General features: G+C 50.3%; 1 protein-coding gene across 6 annotated transcripts in view; it reads left to right on the top strand.

The window, feature by feature from the left end:
• Positions 1 to 5659: 5659 nt before the first annotated feature.
• Positions 5660 to 20790, top strand: part of LOC137413539 (striated muscle preferentially expressed protein kinase-like) — a 170696-nt gene continuing 155565 nt past the window's right edge. For 2 of the 6 annotated variants that reach the window (XM_078782519.1, XM_078782518.1), the window contains exon 1: positions 5660 to 5885. Coding sequence is in view for 4 of the 6 variants with exons in the window: in XM_078782515.1 (XP_078638641.1) it covers positions 13670 to 13877 (208 nt within the window). In the remaining 2 variants the exon portion in view is untranslated. Of the gene's footprint in view, positions 5886 to 8862; positions 8980 to 13641; positions 13878 to 20790 lie in introns of those variants that run through there. The other 4 variants (XM_078782515.1, XM_078782513.1, XM_078782516.1 and 1 more) reach the window with 4 other exon arrangements.

The following is a 20790-nucleotide window of genomic DNA, read 5'->3' as shown; positions in this document are numbered from 1 at the left end:
AGTTTTATTTCGGCACATATAGCGCAGTCGCGACAGATACGGCGGATATCGTCAATCGAGTACGGTAGATTGCCACGTCGCACAAAATGAGCGAAATGCGTCACGCCCGGATGCCCCGCAGTTTCGTGCAAAGCGCGTAGGCCCTCTAGAGTGACGATACCCACGCACGTAACCGGTCTCGATAAGGCGTCGGCGACCTGGTTATCCTTCCCCGGGTGGTATTTGATAGTGTAGCAGAAGTCGGCAAGCTCTATACACCAGCGAGTGATTTTCTCATTCTTAATGCGCTGGGCGTGTAAGGTGTCGTACATGAACGCAACACTTTGTTGGTCCGTGATGATTTGAAAGCATCGTCCGAGTAAGTACGGGTGCCATCGCCAAATCGACTCGACGATCGCGTACGCTTCCTTTTCAATGGACGAATGTCTCCGCTCAGCGGAGGTAAGAGTCCGTGAAAAGTAAGCCATCGGGCGCCCACCTTGGGAGAGGGTCGCCGCTATGGCATGATCCAAGGTATCACTTTCAAGGACGAAAGATCCGCTCTCGTCGATCGTCGCCACAGCGGCACTGGCGATGTCGGCCTTAAGGCCTCCAAAGGCCGCCAAAGCGGCCGGACGCAGAGGGAATGTGTCGCAGGCCACAAGGGGGCGAAGTTTTGCGGAGAAATTTTGGACCCACTTGGAGTAATGGGCGAATAGCCCGAGAGCGCGCTTCAGGGACGCCCGATCGCTGGGAGGGCCATGTCGAGCAGAGGTCGCAGACGCTCCTTATCCGGAGCGACAGAGCCATGGGTCACAGTGTACCCCAGAAGATCTATCTTGCGTCGGGAGTATTGACACTTAGCCTCGTTCATGGTTAAGCGATACCTCTGCGCGACCTCGAGGAAGCGCTTCAGATTAGCATCATGGTGCCCTTGTTCATACCCACAAACCATGAGATTGTCTAGATAGACGAAAACATCGGTCAAGTTCTCCCTCGCAATGAGGTCATCCATGGCCCTCTGGAAACAGGGGACCCCGTTCGTCACCCCAAAAGGCAATCGAGTAAACTGGTACAACCGTTGCCCCGACTCAAAAGCGGTATAGATACGATCTGCCCTAGAGATAGGGATCTGATGATACGCACTACGGAGATCGAGAGTGCTGTAGACCGAGTATTGGGCCACCTGTCGCACCAGCGCGTCCATCCCCGTAAGGGGGTAGGCATCCAGCTGTGTAAAACGGTTAATCGTTTGGGAATAGTCGATTACCATGCGTCTGCGGTGTGCTTCGCTTCGCACCACTAAGACCTGGGCCCGCCACGGCGACCGGCTGGGTTCTATGATGCCGTCTTTCAAGAGCTGAGCCGTCTCTCCCGCAATGAATTGCATGTCTGCTCGAGAGTAGCGCCGTGATTTTACCGCTACAGGTGTACAGTCGGAGGTTAAATTGGGGAACAGCGAAAGTGGCTGGATGTCCATTTTCGCTAGGGCACACACAGCAAGCGTGTCAGTCCCACCAACAGCAAGCGTGTCTGGCCCACCAAACTCCATTTCCAGTCGTCCATGTCGCTTAAGGAAATCGTGTCCTAACAGAACGTCCGCACATAAAGCAGGTAAGACCATGAGGTGTACATCTGGGAAAACCCGTCCCTTTATCATGAGTTTCAATCGACATTCCCCCTTCATGCTGAGCCGAAGTCCCTGGGAAGCCATGAAGATCCGTCTCGTAGTCCCCAAGACCTGCCAACCATGCCTGTGCACCAGTCGCTGATCGATAAAACTATCCGTAGACCCTGTATCCACCAAGGCCCGCACACAATGGCCCTCGACCATGAGGGAAATAACGGCTTGAGCCAGGCCGGACGAGCCCGCTGAGAGTGGGACCGCACCTCCCGAGTGGGTCGGTCGCGCCTCACGGGTGGGTCCTATGCCAGCCGCAGTTTTCCGGGCGTCAGAGGGTGCCCGTGGAGTTTTGCATAAGTTGTCAGGGAGTGTTCCCATGCAATCAGCAGTGTTGCGGTCATTGCCGGAGTATTCGTTGTGCATGGGGCATCCGTTAAAGCTGTCAGAGAGCCTTCCCATGCATTCCGCTGTCTTGCCATTCAAAATCGCCATTTCACGAGTATGGGCCTCTGTAGTCTTGCCATTCAAACTCGCCGTTTGACGAGTATGGGCCTCCGTAGTCTTGCCATTCGAAATCGCCGTTTGATGAGTATGGGCCTCCGTAGGGGTTTGGCGAGGCACCAAAGCCCCTCGCGTTGCCCGGAGTCTAGTCAAGGACGCACGTTCCATGTCCGATTGAGGATGAGACTGTTGTGGCTGGTCGGTGGCTCTCGCCAAGGTCGATTGGGCGACCAGGGGCCCGCAAGGAGGGGCACTGCCCATCAAAGCCGGGTAAGGCGCCGTGTTCCGTGCTCGGCCCGTAGGCTCTGCAATAAGCCCATTCAAGGTCGCGCGCGGCCGCGAACCGCGTGCGGTTTTCCGGCACACTTTTGCATAGTGCCCCTTCTGCAAGCACATATGGCATATTGCGTCACGAGCCGGACACACTGACCGGAGATGTCGTTGACCCCCACAGAAGTAGCATGCGGCTCCGCGTAAGGCCTTGGGTCTGACCGTAGCGGCAGCCGTCAGGATCCCCGGATCCTCTGCCGGGGCTACCTGGAGTTCCGCGAGCGGGTCTGCTCCCGGTTCGTCGGCGGTAGCACTCTCTGGCCGTGCGTGTAGTGAGGTCCCCGCCAAGAGGCGCGTGCGATCATAGTCGTTCGACTGCAGCCACGCTTCGGTATATACTTTTCCTTGTTCTAGAGCCGCCGTGAAGGTCAGGTTGGTCTTCTCCAAGAGCTTGAGCCTGAGGTCCTGAGAGGAGACTCCAGAGACGAAAGCATCTAGGAGAAGGTCATCTTGAACCTGCTCGTGAGTCCGTGGCTCTTGGGTGCTGTCTAGCAGAAGTTGCCGGAGCTCCTGGGCATAGTGATCCATCGACTCGTTTGGTTGCTGGCGTCGTGATGACAGCAAATGTCGAGCATATATCACGCTCTTTTGCTTTATGTACAATCGCTTGAGCTCCGCGACAGCGAGGTCGTACGTCGCACATCGTGCAATACTGTTGTACACCTTGTAGTCGACTCTGGACTGGAGCGCTGCTAGCTTCGCGGCAGCTGTCGGCTCGGTGTCCTGGTCAGCGAACTGATTCTCCAAAGTTTTCAACCAGTGAGTCAGTTGCAAACCAGCATCTGGGGCTTGAGGGTCGGCGCAGAATTACGAAACCGCCAGCATCTTGCTTCCGCCATGTCCGTAGATTTTAATGGAATTAAGTGTTGTGGAAATCATTCAAGACCACAACTTTAGTCCATCTGTTGGTTTAATTCCATTAAGACCTTTGACATCATTCTGCAAATACAGGGATGCAATAGAAATAAGGTTTGGCATCACATAGGTCAATCCATAATATAGTTCAATGAAAGCAAGCGTAATATTCTATGCGGTATGTACCGTTAGCGAGTCTAATAGTCAATGTAACATGTCACAGGAGAAGTCGCCCAGAGCAACGGTTGCATCGGGTCTTATAGCCGCGCCCCCCTAGCGGTGTCAGCGAGCAGCGAGCATCACCTGGGTTCAGCATTAATACGATTTCACTACAAGATGTACTGCCAAATGCCACCAAGAAAGACCCCTAATGGACAGAAAGAAATCCGATGCAAAGAGAATGGCCGTGAACAGGTCAGCTGAGACTACAGAGCAGGCACAAGCTTGGGTTGAGGATCAATATGCAAGACAAGCATCCTCTAGGACAGCACGTTGGCACTGTTAGACCGTGAAGCATTTTGATACTCAGGGACTTTTGGGTCATCTGGGTCTTTAGGGTTCTCGGGGACTTTTGGGTCATCTGGGACTTATGGGTCCTTGGGAACTTTTGTATAGTCTGGGTCTTTTGGGTCCTCAGGGACTTTTGGATCCTCAGAGACGTTTAGGTCTTCTGGGTCTTTTTGGTCCTCAGTGACTTTTGGGTATTTTGGGTGTTCAGTGTCTTTTGGGTCTTCTGGGTTTTTTGAGTCCCCAGTGTCTTTTGGGTCCTCAGGGACTTTTGGGTCCTTGGGAACTTTTGGATATTCTTGGTATTTTGGGTCTTCAGGGGACTTTTGGGTCTTTTGGGTCCTCAGAGAAGTTTCGGTCTTCTGGGTCTTTTTGGTCCTCGGGGACTTTTGGGTGTTTGGGCTCTTTTGTGTCTTCGGGGACTTTTGGGTGTTCAGGGTCCTTTGGGTCTTCTGGGTCTTTTGAGACCCCAGGGACTTTTGTGTCTTCTGGGTATTTTAGGTCCCCGTAGACTTTTGGGACTTCTGGGTCTTTGGAGTCCTCTGGGACTTTTGGGTGTTCTAGGTTTTTGGGTGTTCGGGGTCTTTTGGGGCTCCGGGGACTTATGGGTCTTTTGTGTCTTCTGGTTTGGGTCCTCGGGGACTTTTGGGACTTCTGGGTCTTTTGGGTCCTCTGGGACTTTTGGTTCTTCTGGGTGTTTTGGATCTTCTGGGTCTTCTTGGTCCTCAGGGACATTTGGGTCCTCTAGAGCTTTTGGATATTTTGGGTTTTCGGTGTCTTTTTGGGTCCCCGGGGAAGTTTGGGTCTTCTGGGTCTTTTGGTCCTCAGGGACTTTTGGGTGTTCGGGCACTTTTGGGTCCTCGGGGACTTTTGGGTGTTCAGGGTCCTTTGGGTCTTCTGTGTCTTTTGAGTCCCCAGGGACTTTTGTGTCTTCTGGGTCTTTTGGGTCCTCGGAGACTTTTGTGTCCCAGTGGACTTTTGGGACTTCTGGGTCTTTGGAGTCCTCTGGGACTTTTGGGTGTTCTAGGTTTTTATATGTTTGGGGTCTTTTGGGTCCCCGGGGACTTTTGTGTCTTCTGGTTTGGGTCCTCTGGGACGAGTGGTTCTTCTGGGTGTTTTGGATCTTCTGGGTCTTTTCGGTCATCAGGGACTTTTGGGTCCTCTAGAGCTTGTGGGTCTTTTGGGTTTTCGGTGTCTTTTGGGTCCTCGGGGACTCTTGGGTCGTAAAGACGTCATCTTCCTCTCTCGTCGTGCGTAGTTCATTCACGCGCACCTGACCGTCAACGCGCCTCCTCCCGCCCCTATGGTGGTCCCAGAAAGTCAGGAAAATGTAACTTGCAAGATGGTTTTATAATATGGAATTTTTTCCCATGGGGTTTTAAAATGAGTGTCGAACATCGAATACAGAGCTCAAATCAAAGTCAGTCAGAGCAGGAGTTAGTAACTTGTTCAGAGTGCCGGCGATAGCTTGCCCACTCTTCGTGAAGATCACCGTCGGATCTATAACGACCACCAACTAATTCCGGCAGGCAGGACGCCCAGTTTAACGTCCATCCGAGTGACGTCACAACTACTATCCACCACGATGGTACAACAACATATCTGGGTTCGAATCTGAGTTCTGGGTTCGCCTGCACAAACTGTCTGGTGCTTCGCAGGTGGTTTGTTACATCACAAGGTATGCCGTGCCTTAGATTGACGTTAAGCCGGCTGTCCTGTCTATCTACACAAGCTTTCTTTAGCCGGAAAGCAACCTCGTTAAGAAGCTGCCATTCGCTATGTCTGTAACTGTGAGCTATTTGAAGTACACTGAAAATACATCACGTGGGTGCTCCGGGGTCCCCCTCGCCCCCCTCCCCCTCCACGCTCCCCATGGTGTGTGTAGTCTGGCCGAGAGTCGTCACATATAGCCTTGGACAAGGAATGGCCGTTCCGGTGTAGTTTTCAGAATCATGGCGACGTGAACACAAGAGGCAGAGAGAGTCGTCTCACATCCATCATCGATGTCCCCCCGGGGTCACAGGATCTCCGTTTGGATGTGACTCGCCTGATGGGAAATGTGACTGCTTACGTCGAAATTTAGAGAAGGGTAAGTTTCATTTGCTCCTGCCTGTTTTCCCGCTTTTTATCTTGGTTTTTCGCGCCTCGATCCGTAAATATGATGCAAAATCTGGTGCAATACATTTTTATTCCAGGTGTGCATTTACCTGACTGTGGTCGTGAAATCCTGCGAATGAAAAGTTAGGGTACATTATATTTGCCAATTTAACATCCACTTTATTATTATTATTATTATTATTATTATTATTATTATTATTATTGTGGCGGACACGAAAGCCCACTGGCGTGGTCACATCATTCCGCGCACCAAGTGGGCGGCGGCCACGCCCGAGGGGTAGGCGTGGCCTCAGGATATACACTGGGCGTGCAGCCCGGAGCGCGCAAGTGCTACAGTGACCTCTTGTCAATAAAGACACTTTTGTTTAACCGCGTTGTCCGCTTCCTCCTTGGTAGCAAGTCGCGCGCGTAGCACCGCGCTTCATTGGTGACTCCGACGTTTTGGTCAGCCGTCACTGACCACCCGAACCCGCCACAGCCATGGCAACCAACGCGGTAGCGATAAAGCTCCCCGAGTTCTGGGAAGCTCAGGCGGAGATCTGGTTCCTGCAGGCCGAAGCCCAGTTCAGGCTTCGACGCATCACGGCGGACGAGACACGCTACTGCCACGTGGTCACCTCCCTCGGGGCCGGCGCGGCCGCCCGCGTCATGTCGGTCCTGAGGAACCCACCGGCCCACGACAGGTACGGGGCGATCAAGCGTCTCCTCCTCGCCACGTTCGGCCTCACCGTGGACGCACGGGCCGATCGCCTCTTGGACCTCCCCGAACTCGGTGACACGCGACCATCGGTCCGGATGGACCATATGCTGTCGCTCATGGGCGACGAAACCCCGAACGCTCTATTCCGGGCGTTATTTCGACGCCAGCTGCCGGCACGAGTCCGCCTCGCGTTGGCCGGTTCCGCGACAACGGAACCCCGTGCGTTCGCGGCCGAGGCCAACAAGTACTACGCGGCTTTGGACACGCGGGCGAGTTTCGGTGCGGCCGTAGTGGCTCCCGAGCCCAAACCTCCTGCGGGTGCCCACCCCTGCTCCAAGGGGCGCCTCATGGCGGCCGCCACGCCCCGCCCACCACCACCGCGGAAACGGACCAGGCCACCGACCCTGACGTCCAGGCCTTGCGGACCGCCATTACGGGCCTCCGCGTCACCGAGGTGCTGTTCAACGGCGCGGGCACGGCCCTCTGGTGCGACGTCTCCCTCGGGCGGCCTCGCCCCATCATGCCCGCGGGCGATTTTCGACTCCATCCACGGCCTGTCCCACCCGGGCACGAGGGCCTCCCAGAGGTTGATCGCTGACAGGTTTCTCTGGCATGGCCTCCGGAAGGCCGTCCGCGGCTGGGCCAGGACGTGCCTCGCGTGCCAGCGCGCGAAGGTGCACCGACACACCCAGGCCCCATTGGCCCCGTTTGCGGTGCCAGAACGTCGGTTTGACCACGTTCACGTGGACCTGGTGGGACCTCTGCCCCCCTCGCGGGGTTTCACCCACGTCCTGACCATGATGGACCGCACCACCCGGTGGCCGGAGGCCGTGCCTTTGGCATCAACGACGGCGGCGGACATCGCGCAGGCGTTCATCACCACCTGGGTCGCCCGGTTCGGCGCCCCCTCGGACATCTCGTCCGACCGCGGCCCCCAGTTCACCTCGGAGCTCTGGGGGGCGGTCGTACGGGGGCTCGGGGTCCAGCTGCACCGCACCATGGCCTACCACACCCAGGCTAACGGCCTGTGCGGGCGGTTCCACCGCTCGTTGAAGGCCGCGCTCCGGTCCACCCTCGGCGACGGCGGCTGGGTCGACAGGCTCCCCTGGGTCCTGCTGGGCCTTCGGACGGCACCCAAGGAGGACCTGTGCGCATCCACGGCGGAGTTGGTCTTTGGACAACCATTGCGGGTGCCGGGCGAGTTCCTCCCCGACCCCACGGCACCTTGGTCCGCGGCGCAGGAGACCGCCCGGAGGTTCATCCCGGTGCCGACGGCGCACCACGGGCACCCACCCACGCACGTCGCCCCGGAGCTTCGCACCGCGGAGTATGTCTTCGTCCGGCACGACGCCCACCGGACACCACTGCGGCCCCCGTATGACAGGCCTTTCCGCGTGCTGGAGACGGGGTGAAATTCTTCACCTTGGACATCGGCGGTACTCCCGACCACGTCTCGGTGGATCGACTCAAGCCGGCCCACCTCGACGTGGACCACCCACCGCCGGTGGCTCGGCCCCCGCGTCGGGGCCGCCCCCCGGTGGGCGGACCCCCGGCACCACCCAGCACCGCCGGCACGCCGCCCCCCGGTCCGGCACCCATCCCGGGTACAGCCGGGGGCATCCCAGCTGGCATCCCTGCACCCCGGACGCCGCCGGTCGCCAGAGGGCGCTTCGGCCGGATCATCTGTTTGCCCCGCAAACTGGCCCTCCAGGTGCGCGGGAAACTTGGGGGGGAGCGTGTGGTGGACACGAAAGCCCACTGGCGTGGTGACATCATTCCGCGCACCAAGTGGGCTGCGGCCACGCCCGAGAGGTAGGCGTGGCCTCAGGATATACACTGGGCGCGCAGCCCGGAGCGCGCAAGTGCTCCAGTGACCTCTTGTCAATAAAGACACTTTTGTTTAACCGCGTTGTCCGCTTCCTCCTTGGTAGCAAGTCGCGCGCGTAGCACCGCGCTTCATTATTATTATTATTGTTGTCATAATTATTTTCAATAATTATAAGATATCAACGGTGATGAAGAGGTCAGTAGCGGTGGATGTCATTGATTAGAAAGGTACGGCACAACTATTTATGATGGAGGTACAAGGGGAAGGACTACATGTACGGAGACTTATAAAGGTGTATTGGCAAACTGGGAGGGCTGATAGGATGGCCGACAGGCGACAGGTACACATGCTCTCTGTAAGGTGTCCAACCTGGGTTTGAATTACGACCTTGCTATAAACTGCCATCCTGGTGTTTCACAGGTAAGGTGATTCATCAATGCGTGTGCCGCTGCCCCTCGGATGGACGTTAAACGGACCTGGTTGTCTGCCAGAATTCGTTGGTGGACGTTAAAGATCCCCACGGTATCTTTCGTGAAGGTAGGCGAGCCATCTCCGGCACCATGAACAAATTACTGATACCTGCTATAACCAGCAGAGGGCACCTGCACCGGCGGCACAATCGCGCCCTCAGCCAATGATGCCATCCCGCAGTCTTGTGCTGCAAACTAACGCAGAAGGCGAGCAGGGGCACTACTACTGTATTAAGGGTCAAATGCCTAAAAGACACACCTGAACTAGACCGGATAACAACTGATCTTACACCAACACAATCGTTTTTACGTCATCACGAAATACCCTAAAGATGGAAGCCAGCTCCAAACACAGCCAGAGGTGACTTTTGATGAATACACAATTGTATTTGAAACTAGGTTTTAGGACACTCGTGATATAGAGATAGAGATATAGAAATTATTTCATCTTATTGAGTGCCTGATTCAACTAGTTAAATTCACCTTTCAAATGAACTTTCGATGAATTTGTGGAGAGAGAAAGGGAAAGAACTCAAACAAACAGTAGTGGTTTCAACAGTAGTGATTTAGACTAGTGATTTAGACAGTAGTAATTTAGACTAGTAATTTAGACAGTAGTAATTTAGACGAGTGATTTAGACTGTCGTGATTTAAACTAGTGATTTCGACAGGTAGTAATTTAGACTATTGATTTCGACAGTAGTGATTTCGACAGTAGTGATTTAGACTAGTGATTTCGACTGTAGTAATTTAGACTAGTGATTTCGACAGTAGTGATTTAGACTAATGATTTCAACAGTAGTGATTTAGACTAGTGATTTCAACAGTAGTGATTTCGACAGTAGTGATTTAGACTAGTGATTTCGACTGTAGTAATTTAGACTAGTGATTTCGACAGTAGTGATTTAGACTAGTGATTTCAACAGTAGTGATTTCGACAGTAGTGATTTAGATTAGTGATTTTGACAGTAGTGATTCAGACTAGTGATTTCGACAGTAGGGATTTAGATGAGTGATTTCGACAGTAGTGATTTAGACTAGTGATTTTGACAGCAGTGATTTAGACTAGTGATTTCGACAGTAGTGATTTAAACTAGTGATTTCGACAGTAGTGATTTTGACAGTAGTGATTTCGACTAGTGATTTCAACAGTAGTGATTTCGACAGCAGTGATTTAGACTAATGATTTCAACAGAAGTGATTTAGACTAGTGATTTTGACAGTAGTGATTTCGCCAGTAGTGATTTAGATTAGTGATTTTGAAAGTAGTGATTCAGACGAGTGATTTCGACAATAGGGATTTAGACGAGTGATTTCGACAGTAGTGATTTAGACGAGTGATTTCGACAGTAGTGATTTAGACTAGTGATTTAGATCAGTGATTTCGACGGTAGTGATTTCGACAGTAGTGATTTAGACTAGTGATTTAGACAGTAGTGATTTCGACAGTAGTGATTTCGACTAGTGATTGAGACTAGTGATTTCGATAGTAGTGATTTAAACTAGTGACTTCGACAGTAGTGATTTAGACTTGTGATTTCGACAGCAGTGATTTAGACGAATGATTTCAACAGCAGTGATTTAGACTAGTGATTTCGACAGTAGTGATTTAGATTCGTGATTTCGACAGTAGTGATTCAGACTAGTGATTTCGACAGTAAGGATTTAGACGAGTGATTTCGACAGTAGTGATTTAGACTAGTGATTTCGACAGTAGTGATTTAGACTCGTGATTTAGACTAGTGATTTCGACAGTAGTGATTTAGACTAGTGATTGAGACTAGTGATTTCGACAGTAGTGATTTGGACTCGTGATTGAGACTAGTGATTTCGACAGTAGTGATTTAGACTAGTGATTTCGACAGAAGTGATTTAGACTCGTGATTTCGACATTAGTGATTTAGACTAATGATTTCAACAGACGTGATTTAGACGAGCGATTTCGACAGTGGTGATTTAAACTTGTGATTTTGACAAGTGATTTCGACAGAAGTGATTTGGACGAGTGATTTCAACAGTAGTGATTTAGACTGGTAATTTCGACAGAAGTGATTTCGACAGTAGTGATTTCGACAGTAGTGATATCAACCGTAGTGATTTTGACAGTAGTGATTTAGACTAGTGATTTTGACAGTAGTGATTTAGACTAGTGATTTCGACAGTAGTGATTTGGACTCGTGATTGAGACTAGTGATTTCGTCAGTAGTGATTTAGACTAGTGATTGAAACTAGTGATTTCGACAGTAGTGATTTAGACTAGTGATTGAGACTAGTGATTTCGACAGTAGTGATTTAGACTAGTGATTGAAACTAGTGATTTCGACAGTAGTGATTTAAACTAGTGATTTCGACAGTAGTGATTTAGACTAGTGATTTCGACAGTAGTGATTTAGACTAGTAATTTGGACAGAAGTGATTTAGACGAGTGATTTTGACTATAGTGATTTAGACGAGTGATTTTGACATTAGTGATTTAGACTCGTGATTTAGACTAGTGATTTCGACAGTAGTGATTTAGACTAGTGATTGAGACTAGTGATTTCGACAGTAGTGATTTAGACTAGTGATTTTGACTAGTGATTTCGATAGTAGTGATTTAGACTAGTGATTTCGACAGAAGTGATTTAGACTAGTGATTTCGATAGTAGTGATTTAGACTAATGATTTCAACAGATGTGATTTGGACAAGCGATTTCGACAGTGGTGATTTAAACTCGTGATTTAGACTAGTGATTTCGATAGTAGTGATTTAGACTAGTGATTTCGACAGAAGTGATTTAGACTCGTGATTTCGACATTAGTGATTTAGACTAATGATTTCAACAGATGTGATTTGGACGAGCGATTTCGACAGTGGTGATTTAAACTCGTGATTTTGACAAGTGATTTCGACAGAAGTGATTTGGACGAGTGATTTCAACAGTAGTGATTTAGACCTGGTAATTTCGACAGAAGTAATTTCGACAGTAGTGATTTCGACAGTAGTGATATCGACCGTAGTGATTTAGACTAGTGATTTTGACAGTAGTGATTTAGACTAGTGATTTTGACAGTAGTGATTTAGACTAGTGATTTCGACAGTAGTGATTTGGACTAGTGATTTTAACAGTGATGATTTAGACTACTGATTTCGACTAGTGATTTAGACTCGTGATTTAGCTCGATTTCACTGAGTTTTTTTGCATAAACAGCATATGGTCCAATCGCTCTTCCTTGGCCACCTTCCATGTGGAGACCCAGCAACCTGTGATACCTCCTCTATCGGTGTGTCACGAGCATAGCCTAGCGACAACCAGTTATGTTGTCTCACTGCCAGGAACGTTCATTGGGTATACGTGCTGGATCGGCTCGGTTGCCCAATCAATGGTCACATTTGCCAATTGGCATGGCACACGAATGTTAGTGATAAGTCAAATATGGAGTTTTTTTTTCAGATGGTTGAGTTCAGTGTATGATGACAGAGTTCAAAGAATGGTTATCTAATGCTTGCGGATGGGACACCCAGGTTAACATCCACCTGAGGGATGACATACTTTGTGCTGCAATATCCTGCATGGGAAGCGCTAATCGAATAAGTTTATCATCAGGCCAGAAATAGAACCCAAGCTTGGAATTTCAAAGGTAAGTGTGCTACCTCTGCACCATCCTGTAGGACCATCAGTCCTCGTATAAACCCCCAAATTCGGCTGAGAGTAAGTGAAGCGAGGTCGAGGTCGTTTATTCCTGATACGTGAAATGCCCTGCGACGCATGCCTACCGAAAGCAAATTTGGAACGCAGACCACATTTTCCATGCAATAATAATCATGTAACTTTGTTATATAAAAAATATTCCATAGGTAGGCGCTCCTATGTTGAATATTTCGTGTCAATTGCTCAAGCGGGTGCAAAGGAAAGGAATTTAAAAGCAAATAAAGGTGAAAAAGTGAGGGAGGAATTAAAAAAAGAGAAAAAAGCGAGGACCTGCCTGACGTTCCACAACATGGTCAAGGATGGTTATGCACACCTATTTGTAGTACAAGTTGAGGTAAACAAGCTCTTCACAATCTACAGGATGATGCAGATGTCGCACCCTTACCTTTAAAAAAAATGCAGATAGTTACCTCCGCCACCCAAGTTGGATGGAGCTTGTTTTCACCCCTGTCTGCCTGTTTGTAAACAGGATATCTCTAAAAGTTATGGATGGGTTTGGACGAAACGTGGTAGACAGGTTGGGTGTTTGACAAGGACGAATCAATTCGATTTTGATGATGATCCGAATCCAGATCTGGATACGATAATTAAAAAAAAATTGTCGATTGATTCTTTAAGGTTCATCGATAGAGCCAAAATGATATAGAGCATGGTATTTCAGAAAGTTGTGGATGGATTATTACAAAATTAAGCGGATGAGTTGCTTAGGCGACAAAAACAAGCGATTTGATTTTGGTTCAGGTCCGAATCCAGATCTGACCTATCAGTGGGGTGCAAAATGTAAACTGTTCAGAGTTGCAGAGGTATGCTCTCTACTGAGTACCATTCTCGTTTTAAAATCGAGATAGATAGGTATCTATAAATAATGGGGATAGAAGGATACATAGATATTATCGCGATTGATAAGCACCTTGTATGCAATTCTTTGTAAATCTATGAAAGATAATTATAATTGTCTCCACAAAGAAAGCTCTGAAATTATAGCTGAAATTGCTCATTATATCCAAAAAGATTTTTCAAAGTTGATTTTTACACAGGACTTATCATAACGTGCTGCCTTGCTCCATGGCACGAGAACATGAATCCAGAAGGATAAATGAGGAATCCTCAATGACAGCTCCTGATTTTTCCTGCACCTTGTCGGATCAAACTGTGATCGAAGGACTGCATGTTGTGTTGAGCTGCTGTGGAAAGGGAGACCCACAGCCAAATGTGAAATGGTATCACCAAGGACATGAAGTTATATCTAATCGGAGACAGACATTTATTCAAGGTGAGTCTTTCATAATACGGTTACGGTTAGTCCTAGCTAATGTGACTCTTTGCCACATATATATATATTTATTTATATATATATATATATATATATATATATATATATATATATATATATATTGTTACGGACGCGATTAAAGATGTTATTTTACCGAGCGGTGGTGTTGCCGCGACCGAACAGTTATTCCCCGACTAGAACCCGATTCCACCCAAACGTTGGCCGTATCGCACCGCGGCTGCCCAATATGGAAAACTCTAAAGCGACCGAATGCAAAGAGGAAAACGAAGGCAAAGAAAGGTTTGGAAATACTACTAAATTTATTTACTATTTACACACATAAGCAAAAAGACAGCAGTCACGTTTATTTACAAGCACATGAGACGCAGGTGACACAGTGAAAATACTAGCTTATACAGACTTATTGTTACTACCCAGGGACAAGACAAAAGACAGACTACGAGCACACTTACACGGGGAATGATGATAGGACTGGCGGGAGATGGATGGCTGGCGGGATAGGGAGGTCCAACTAGTCCTGCCCCGATCGACTCGTTGGGCAGCCACCGCCCCTTCGCGGCCCTGCTCCAAACTGCCGTCCAGGCCTCACGCTGCTGTGGCTGCAGTTGCGGTGGCTCGATTTGCAGCTCAACTCTGGACTTCTCTCGCAGTTTCGGTGGCTCGATCTGCGGCTCAACTCTGGACTTCTCTCGCAGTTTCGGTGGCTCGATCTGCAGCTCAACTCTGGACTTCTCTCACAGTTTCGGTAAAAGCTCATCATCTCCCTTCTGCCCTTGGGAAACGCCCTGCCGTGGGTTATATAGGCCCCACCCCTCAAGCTTCGCGAACCTCCTCGATCTTTCTTTCCACACCCTCTCAAAGTCCAACCCCTTGTTCATGGTTGGTTGAGTGGGGCTGACTCACTCCTCCCCTCTATGATGAGGTGGGGACCTGCCTTTCTTCCCCAACCCTGCCTCGTGGTCAATGGCGGCAATAGTTGGAGCGGAGGTAGTTTCCAATCAACGAGAGGGGGAATGGAGGTTTTGGGAGTGGGAATGAAGGGAATCTATCTCTTTCACTGGTGCAATGGAGTATTTCAATTAATGGGAGACACAGCCTTACCCTAAAACACATAATAAGATATAACTGTTGAACAGGGGTATTCTATGATTAGCTGTGGTGTGGATGCTTTATGGACTAATTATGGGACGCCCTTTGACCTTTACACAGCTCCGGAGGCAGGAGGCGCAGAATAATAATAACAATAATAATAATACACACAATCACAAAAATACAGTCCTCATGTCCGCAACACTGCACCCTCCTCCTCTTAGGCACGTCCCGGGCCTACAACTTTTATTTAGTGTGACACGTAGGTGTAGTTCCCTGTACTTTTAACCTGACCCTGAGTGCGACAGTTTTAAAACATAAATAAATGTGTCCCGCTGCTCCATTGCACCCTGCCTAACAGACTTACGCCCACAGTTAACCGAATTGCGGAATGGTCTTCAAACTATACATTGACGGTGGGGAGCATTATTTACAATGACTCTGCTTTTATTTACAAAACTAACCCAGGACCTGTAATTGTTCTTTCTGGGGGGGAGACAGTCTGCTCTGCATCGACGCACCATGAAAGCACCCAAAAACGCACCAACACAAGCACCCTCAAGCACCAATCGGTGCAGTCACCATAGTTCATCAGTGTTCAATGCATGTTCAATAATAAAAATAAACCAACAACCCCTAACCATGCAGGTGGTCTCTTGCTCTTCGGCTCCCTCTGCTGGCTATTTACTTTCTTCCAGATGTTGTCATTTCCTTTCATTTTCTTACTGGCGGCCTATTTGAACTGAAAAATGCACCCAATGTGTCCCTTTTATTTTCTTTATTTATGGCCCACAGGGCCGACTAGTGTGGTTCACCTGTGGGGCATCGGTGCCCTGTGGCCAAGGTCCGCCAGCAAGATTTCGGGCCCTCATGGCCGGTTCCAGCAGAGGGGCCATGCCCCAACCCATGGGGTCCATACGTGGTGCTCGGCCACAGGCATGTGGTCCATAATGTGGTGCATCGATGCAGACAGCTGGTTCTGGGAATTCCGGGCGCACAATGGAGGACTCACGCACGCTCCCCTCGGCGCCCAATGGCGCACAGGTCATGTGGGAGACAAAAGAGACAAATGAGCGAGGGGTAAGGTCACAAGGGTACACATCAATAAGTCAATGCAAGGCGAAATGCGTACGGAGGGCGAAGTGAGAAAGCTCGTCCCTACCGTACGTCACCCCCCTGTCACCTACACTAACCTTGCCCTTACCCCATATGTACAAAATCTACACATTACCAATCCGTCGCTACCATCACGTCTTCCCCTTATTTCCCTTATACCAAATTCGTCTTCACTCCCCCACTATCCAAAATTTGCCATCATCAATTCATCATCAATCCTCATAAGGAGGAAGAGATGGAACACAAAGCACAATGTCACACCCACGTCATGATGCGTCTCACAATCCAAAACATTTGCATCATAAAAATAATAAAAACATGGCATGGTGTGGAGTACCCGTCACCTCAGGTGAGTGGATGCAGATGGTGCGAGGAGACTCCAATCCTAACTATCCTCTAAATGACATTAACACACTTTACACTACCCAGGGTCTTGCCCTGCCAATCCATTGGCCACTTACACTATGGGTTCTAATAACCAATTCCCATTGACCAAACTGTGGTGCTTCTCAATTTGGGGTCTCACTCCCCCGATTCATCTCCCGGTGCCCTTGCACAATTTCTGGGCTGTGACGTGTAGCTCTCCCAGCAGGTCTACCCACCTGCACACCTCCACCACTGTAGTTGCCACCCGAGCTTACCTGCTCCTTAACCTAACCTATCTAACTGGGGAAGGCCCCTCCTGGCTCTGTCACCCCTTGGTACCCTCTGGCACTGGGCTACCCGGGTCCGTCCTCCGGATCCTCGGGCCCCATCCACAACAACTCTACCGGCTCCCAGAGCCCACCTGCGGCCTCACCTGGCCGACATCCTCACAGTGGTGGAGTGCCCAAACCAACTACACACACTAACAGGCTACACGCCCAGCCATTTCCACAACACTAATGCACCCATCCAAATACCATTCTTTCACCTCGCACCACAGATGCCAATATCCAACCACAATTTACCTGTACCCTCTACCTAACACTTACACTACCCGCCCCAGGTATCCGTGAGGGGGGTCCACTCTTCCCCCATTCACACCTCCGCACCATCCACTCCACTCCATTGTTTCCACCATACTCACTCCATGACCATCCATTCCAATCCGCCATATATTCCACACTCCATGTCTTCCACACACCTGTTGGTGCACACCTGTGTACTCACACCTGGTGCCACCTGCACCCTCCTCCTCTTCCTGGACCATTCGGTCAGCACAATACACAATCACCTTCACTCACTCATACACTGCTCCACAAACCTGTCCAGTTGCACACCTGTGCAATCACACCTGTTCAATTACACCTGTTCACCATACACTTTCACAATACACTTCCGAAGACACCTCCAACACTCACACGGCATCATCTCATCTACCTTTTGCCCTGCTAACTTAGTGCTCCCCGTCTTCCCTTTAAACTAAGCACATACCACGTCATTATAATCCACACTAATCTACCTGCGTCCCCACTACAGGTATCCTTGTCACTAACTAACCTTAACGTTACCTAATGTCATCTTCTAGGTCCCTACACACAATATCCTAACCCACCCGGGCTAGTTTTCACTGCCATAAACCCCATAAACTAGTGCTCCTTTGCCCCCGCCCCCCTGTGAGGGATGGTGGATTGGCCATCCCACCACATGGGGCATCTCCCACTATTAATTTTGCACACCAAATCCAACAAATCAAAAATTTGCCAATCATCTGCCAATCACTGTACCATTACCAATCACTTTGCCAATCCTTTGCCAATCATCAACTTTCGTTTTTCTAATTTCGGGTCCAGAACACTAACCTCATCCCCCGTCTACTTATTAGATCCTCTCGGTGCGCCAATTCACTTCTACAGCCCGGCTTCGTACAGCCGAGCAATGAATGCGGGTTGTTTGGTGCCTGCGGCTGGATGCGTCCGACATTCGGTGCAGGGAAGGAGGCTTACTCGGGCCGAGATCCCACGCACCATCTCGGCACCGAGCCATCCAATTGCCCGATCTCGACCTGCCGGAACGTCTCAATAAAAAGTGGTCGCCATGACGACCCTTCCTATCGGGCTGCCCGCTCCGCCTAGTGGAGCACGGACGCGGCCGTTCAAAGCGAGGCCCAGCGTGGATCGCGTACGGCGGTCCTTTCGAACCCGCCGTGGCTCGGATCCCCGCTGGTTCTCGCGGCACGCGAAGCCCGGCACGCACCGAGGGCCCAATTCGGCTAAATGTCGTTCTAACCGCTAACCCGGTTACCGTCGATGCCTCACCTGCATGCTTACACGCATACGCTACCCCTTTCTTGCTCATACCTCCAGCTGTTCCCATGCTCCTCGTACCTTTCCTTACACACCTCGGTACACTCATTCCGCTCACAGACTTGGTCACACACCTGACCACCGAACACTTTGGCACACATTCGCCGTTCGCACACCTCACCAACACACCTCTTCGCGCCCCCTTCTCGGTCACCTCCTCTGTGACAATCACAGGTGTGCTCTCACTCGCACACCCAACTACGTGCCTCACGACCAACTCAAGTGTGCATTCCCACACACGCTCTACCATTCCAGGTATGCATCCTTCCATTCCAGGTGTACATCCTCGCTCACCTGTCACAACCAACTCACGCTCCGTGTCACTCGCACTACTTTCACCACCACTCTTGACAGCGCACTCACCCTTACTCTCGACAGCGCACTCTTTCCTCATGCACCTGTCCGTTACACACCTTTCTCGCGCACACTCTTGCGCACACTCTCCCGTTACACCCTCTGTAACACTCACCACAGGCATGCATTCTCCCTCACTCTTGACAGCGCACTCTTTCCTCATGCACCTGTCCATTACACACCTTTCTCGCGCATACTCTTGCGCACACTCTCCCGTTACTTCCTCTGTAACACTCACCACAGGCGTGCATGCTCTCGTTACATCCTCGGTAACACTCACCACAGGTGTACACTCTCTCGTTACGTCCTCTGTAACACTCACCACACCGCGCTTCCATGTGCCCCCTCGCACACGCGCTACGACCGATTCACTCTCGACAGCACACTCACTCCTTGGCGCGCACTTTTTCCTCACACACCCCAGAGTCGGACATTCTCGCACACCTCTTTTTTCGCACACCAGACCTGTCGCACACTTCACCAACGGCCTCTCACGAACACCCGGGTCTAAACCAATCCCCAAGCCGACTGAAGCTTTCCTCACATCATATACATTGCCGAATATTTCGCCACTCACCTTGGCACCTCGTCTCCGCACCTCCTTTGCCACCTGCAAACACTTTATTTGGTTAGTGAGAAGCACATCATGAGTTGAGCACCGACCTTGTACATATTCCATCACCTCCTCCTGTATTTCTCTCTTAGTTTCTGTCCGTCTCTTCTTAATTTCACTCACCTCTTCTTCCACTTCCTCTAATTTTTGCTTCACCTCTTTTATTTCCCGGTGCGTCTCCTCAAGTTCGTCCTCTAAGGCTACCTTGACCGTTTCTATGTGCGTCCTCACCTGCCGGTCCTTCGTCTCCATTACCTCTGTCACCTCGTCCAACCTCATTGTCAGTCCCTCACGTACCATCTGACATTGCTTCTGTGTCGCTATTAAGTCATTTTTAATTTCTTTTTGTGTCGCCTTTAACCCCCCTAGTACTGCAGTGTTCCTTTGAACCTGCTCCACTAACTCCGTCTGTCCCTCCGTCAGCTGTTCCACCTCCTCCGTCAGACCCTCTATTCCCCCTTGTAACCTCGCCGTATTATTCCTCACCTCTTTCTCTATACGCTTTTCGCCTCGCTTTACCTCCTCCCGTACCCCCGAGACCTCCTCACTTACACCTCGTCGTATCTCCTCTTTCATCTCCTCCATCTGGTTCCCCATCTGTTCGATTTCCCGGGCGGATTGCTCCCCTATTTCCCGCAATTTGTCTTCCATCCTATTTTCTAACCCCATTAACCCATTTTTAACCCCCTCTAACTGATTCTCCTGGGCAGCCATTCTATTTTCCACCCCCGTTAACCCATTCTTTACCTCTTTTATCCCGTTGTCTAACCCCTCAAATTTAGCTTCTAGCCGTTCCCCCATTTCTCCCATTTTGCCCCCCATTTCTCCCATTTTGCCCCCCATTTCGCCCCCCAATCGCTCACTATCAGCCCTCGCTCCGTCCCTCATTACCCCCATTTGGCCCTCCAATCGCTCCCCCTGAGCATCCATTTTTGCCATCATTTGAATCATAAAGACTCGCATGTACTCTGGCATCTCTGGCTCGGCTGCCGCGACCACGTGCGCAGCGCAATTTGATGCTGCTACGGTCACGGGCGCGGCAAAATTTGGTGCCGCTACACCCACGTGCGCGAGGACGCCATCTTGTGCGTCTGATACCCCCTCAACCACCTACCTCTTCCATATACATTTCCCCGAGGTCCTGGGTCGATTCCACCCCGTCTATCTCTAGCTCACCCACCGGCATCCGATCGCCTTGACCAGCCATGGCGCGATTTCAAAATTCGGGTTTTTGCTTTTCAACACAAATTTCCAGCAGCTTGTAATTTTGAGAGCGTTAAGCGCGCTTCGGGTCCGTATCTCACTCCCAGACACCAATTGTTGCGGACGCGGTTATAGATGTTATATTTGCCGAGCGAAGGCTCCGCAACCGAACAGTTATTCCCCGACTAATACCCGATTTGCCCCAAACTTTGGCCAGATCGCGCCACCG

This window comes from Myxine glutinosa, chromosome 7 (genome assembly GCF_964187855.1).
Source record: "Myxine glutinosa chromosome 7, kmMyxGlut1.1, whole genome shotgun sequence".
In the NCBI taxonomy this organism is placed as follows: Eukaryota; Metazoa; Chordata; class Myxini; order Myxiniformes; family Myxinidae; genus Myxine; species Myxine glutinosa.
Note: the sequence above shows the minus strand (reverse complement) of the source record. Positions and strands in the feature narration are given on the sequence as shown.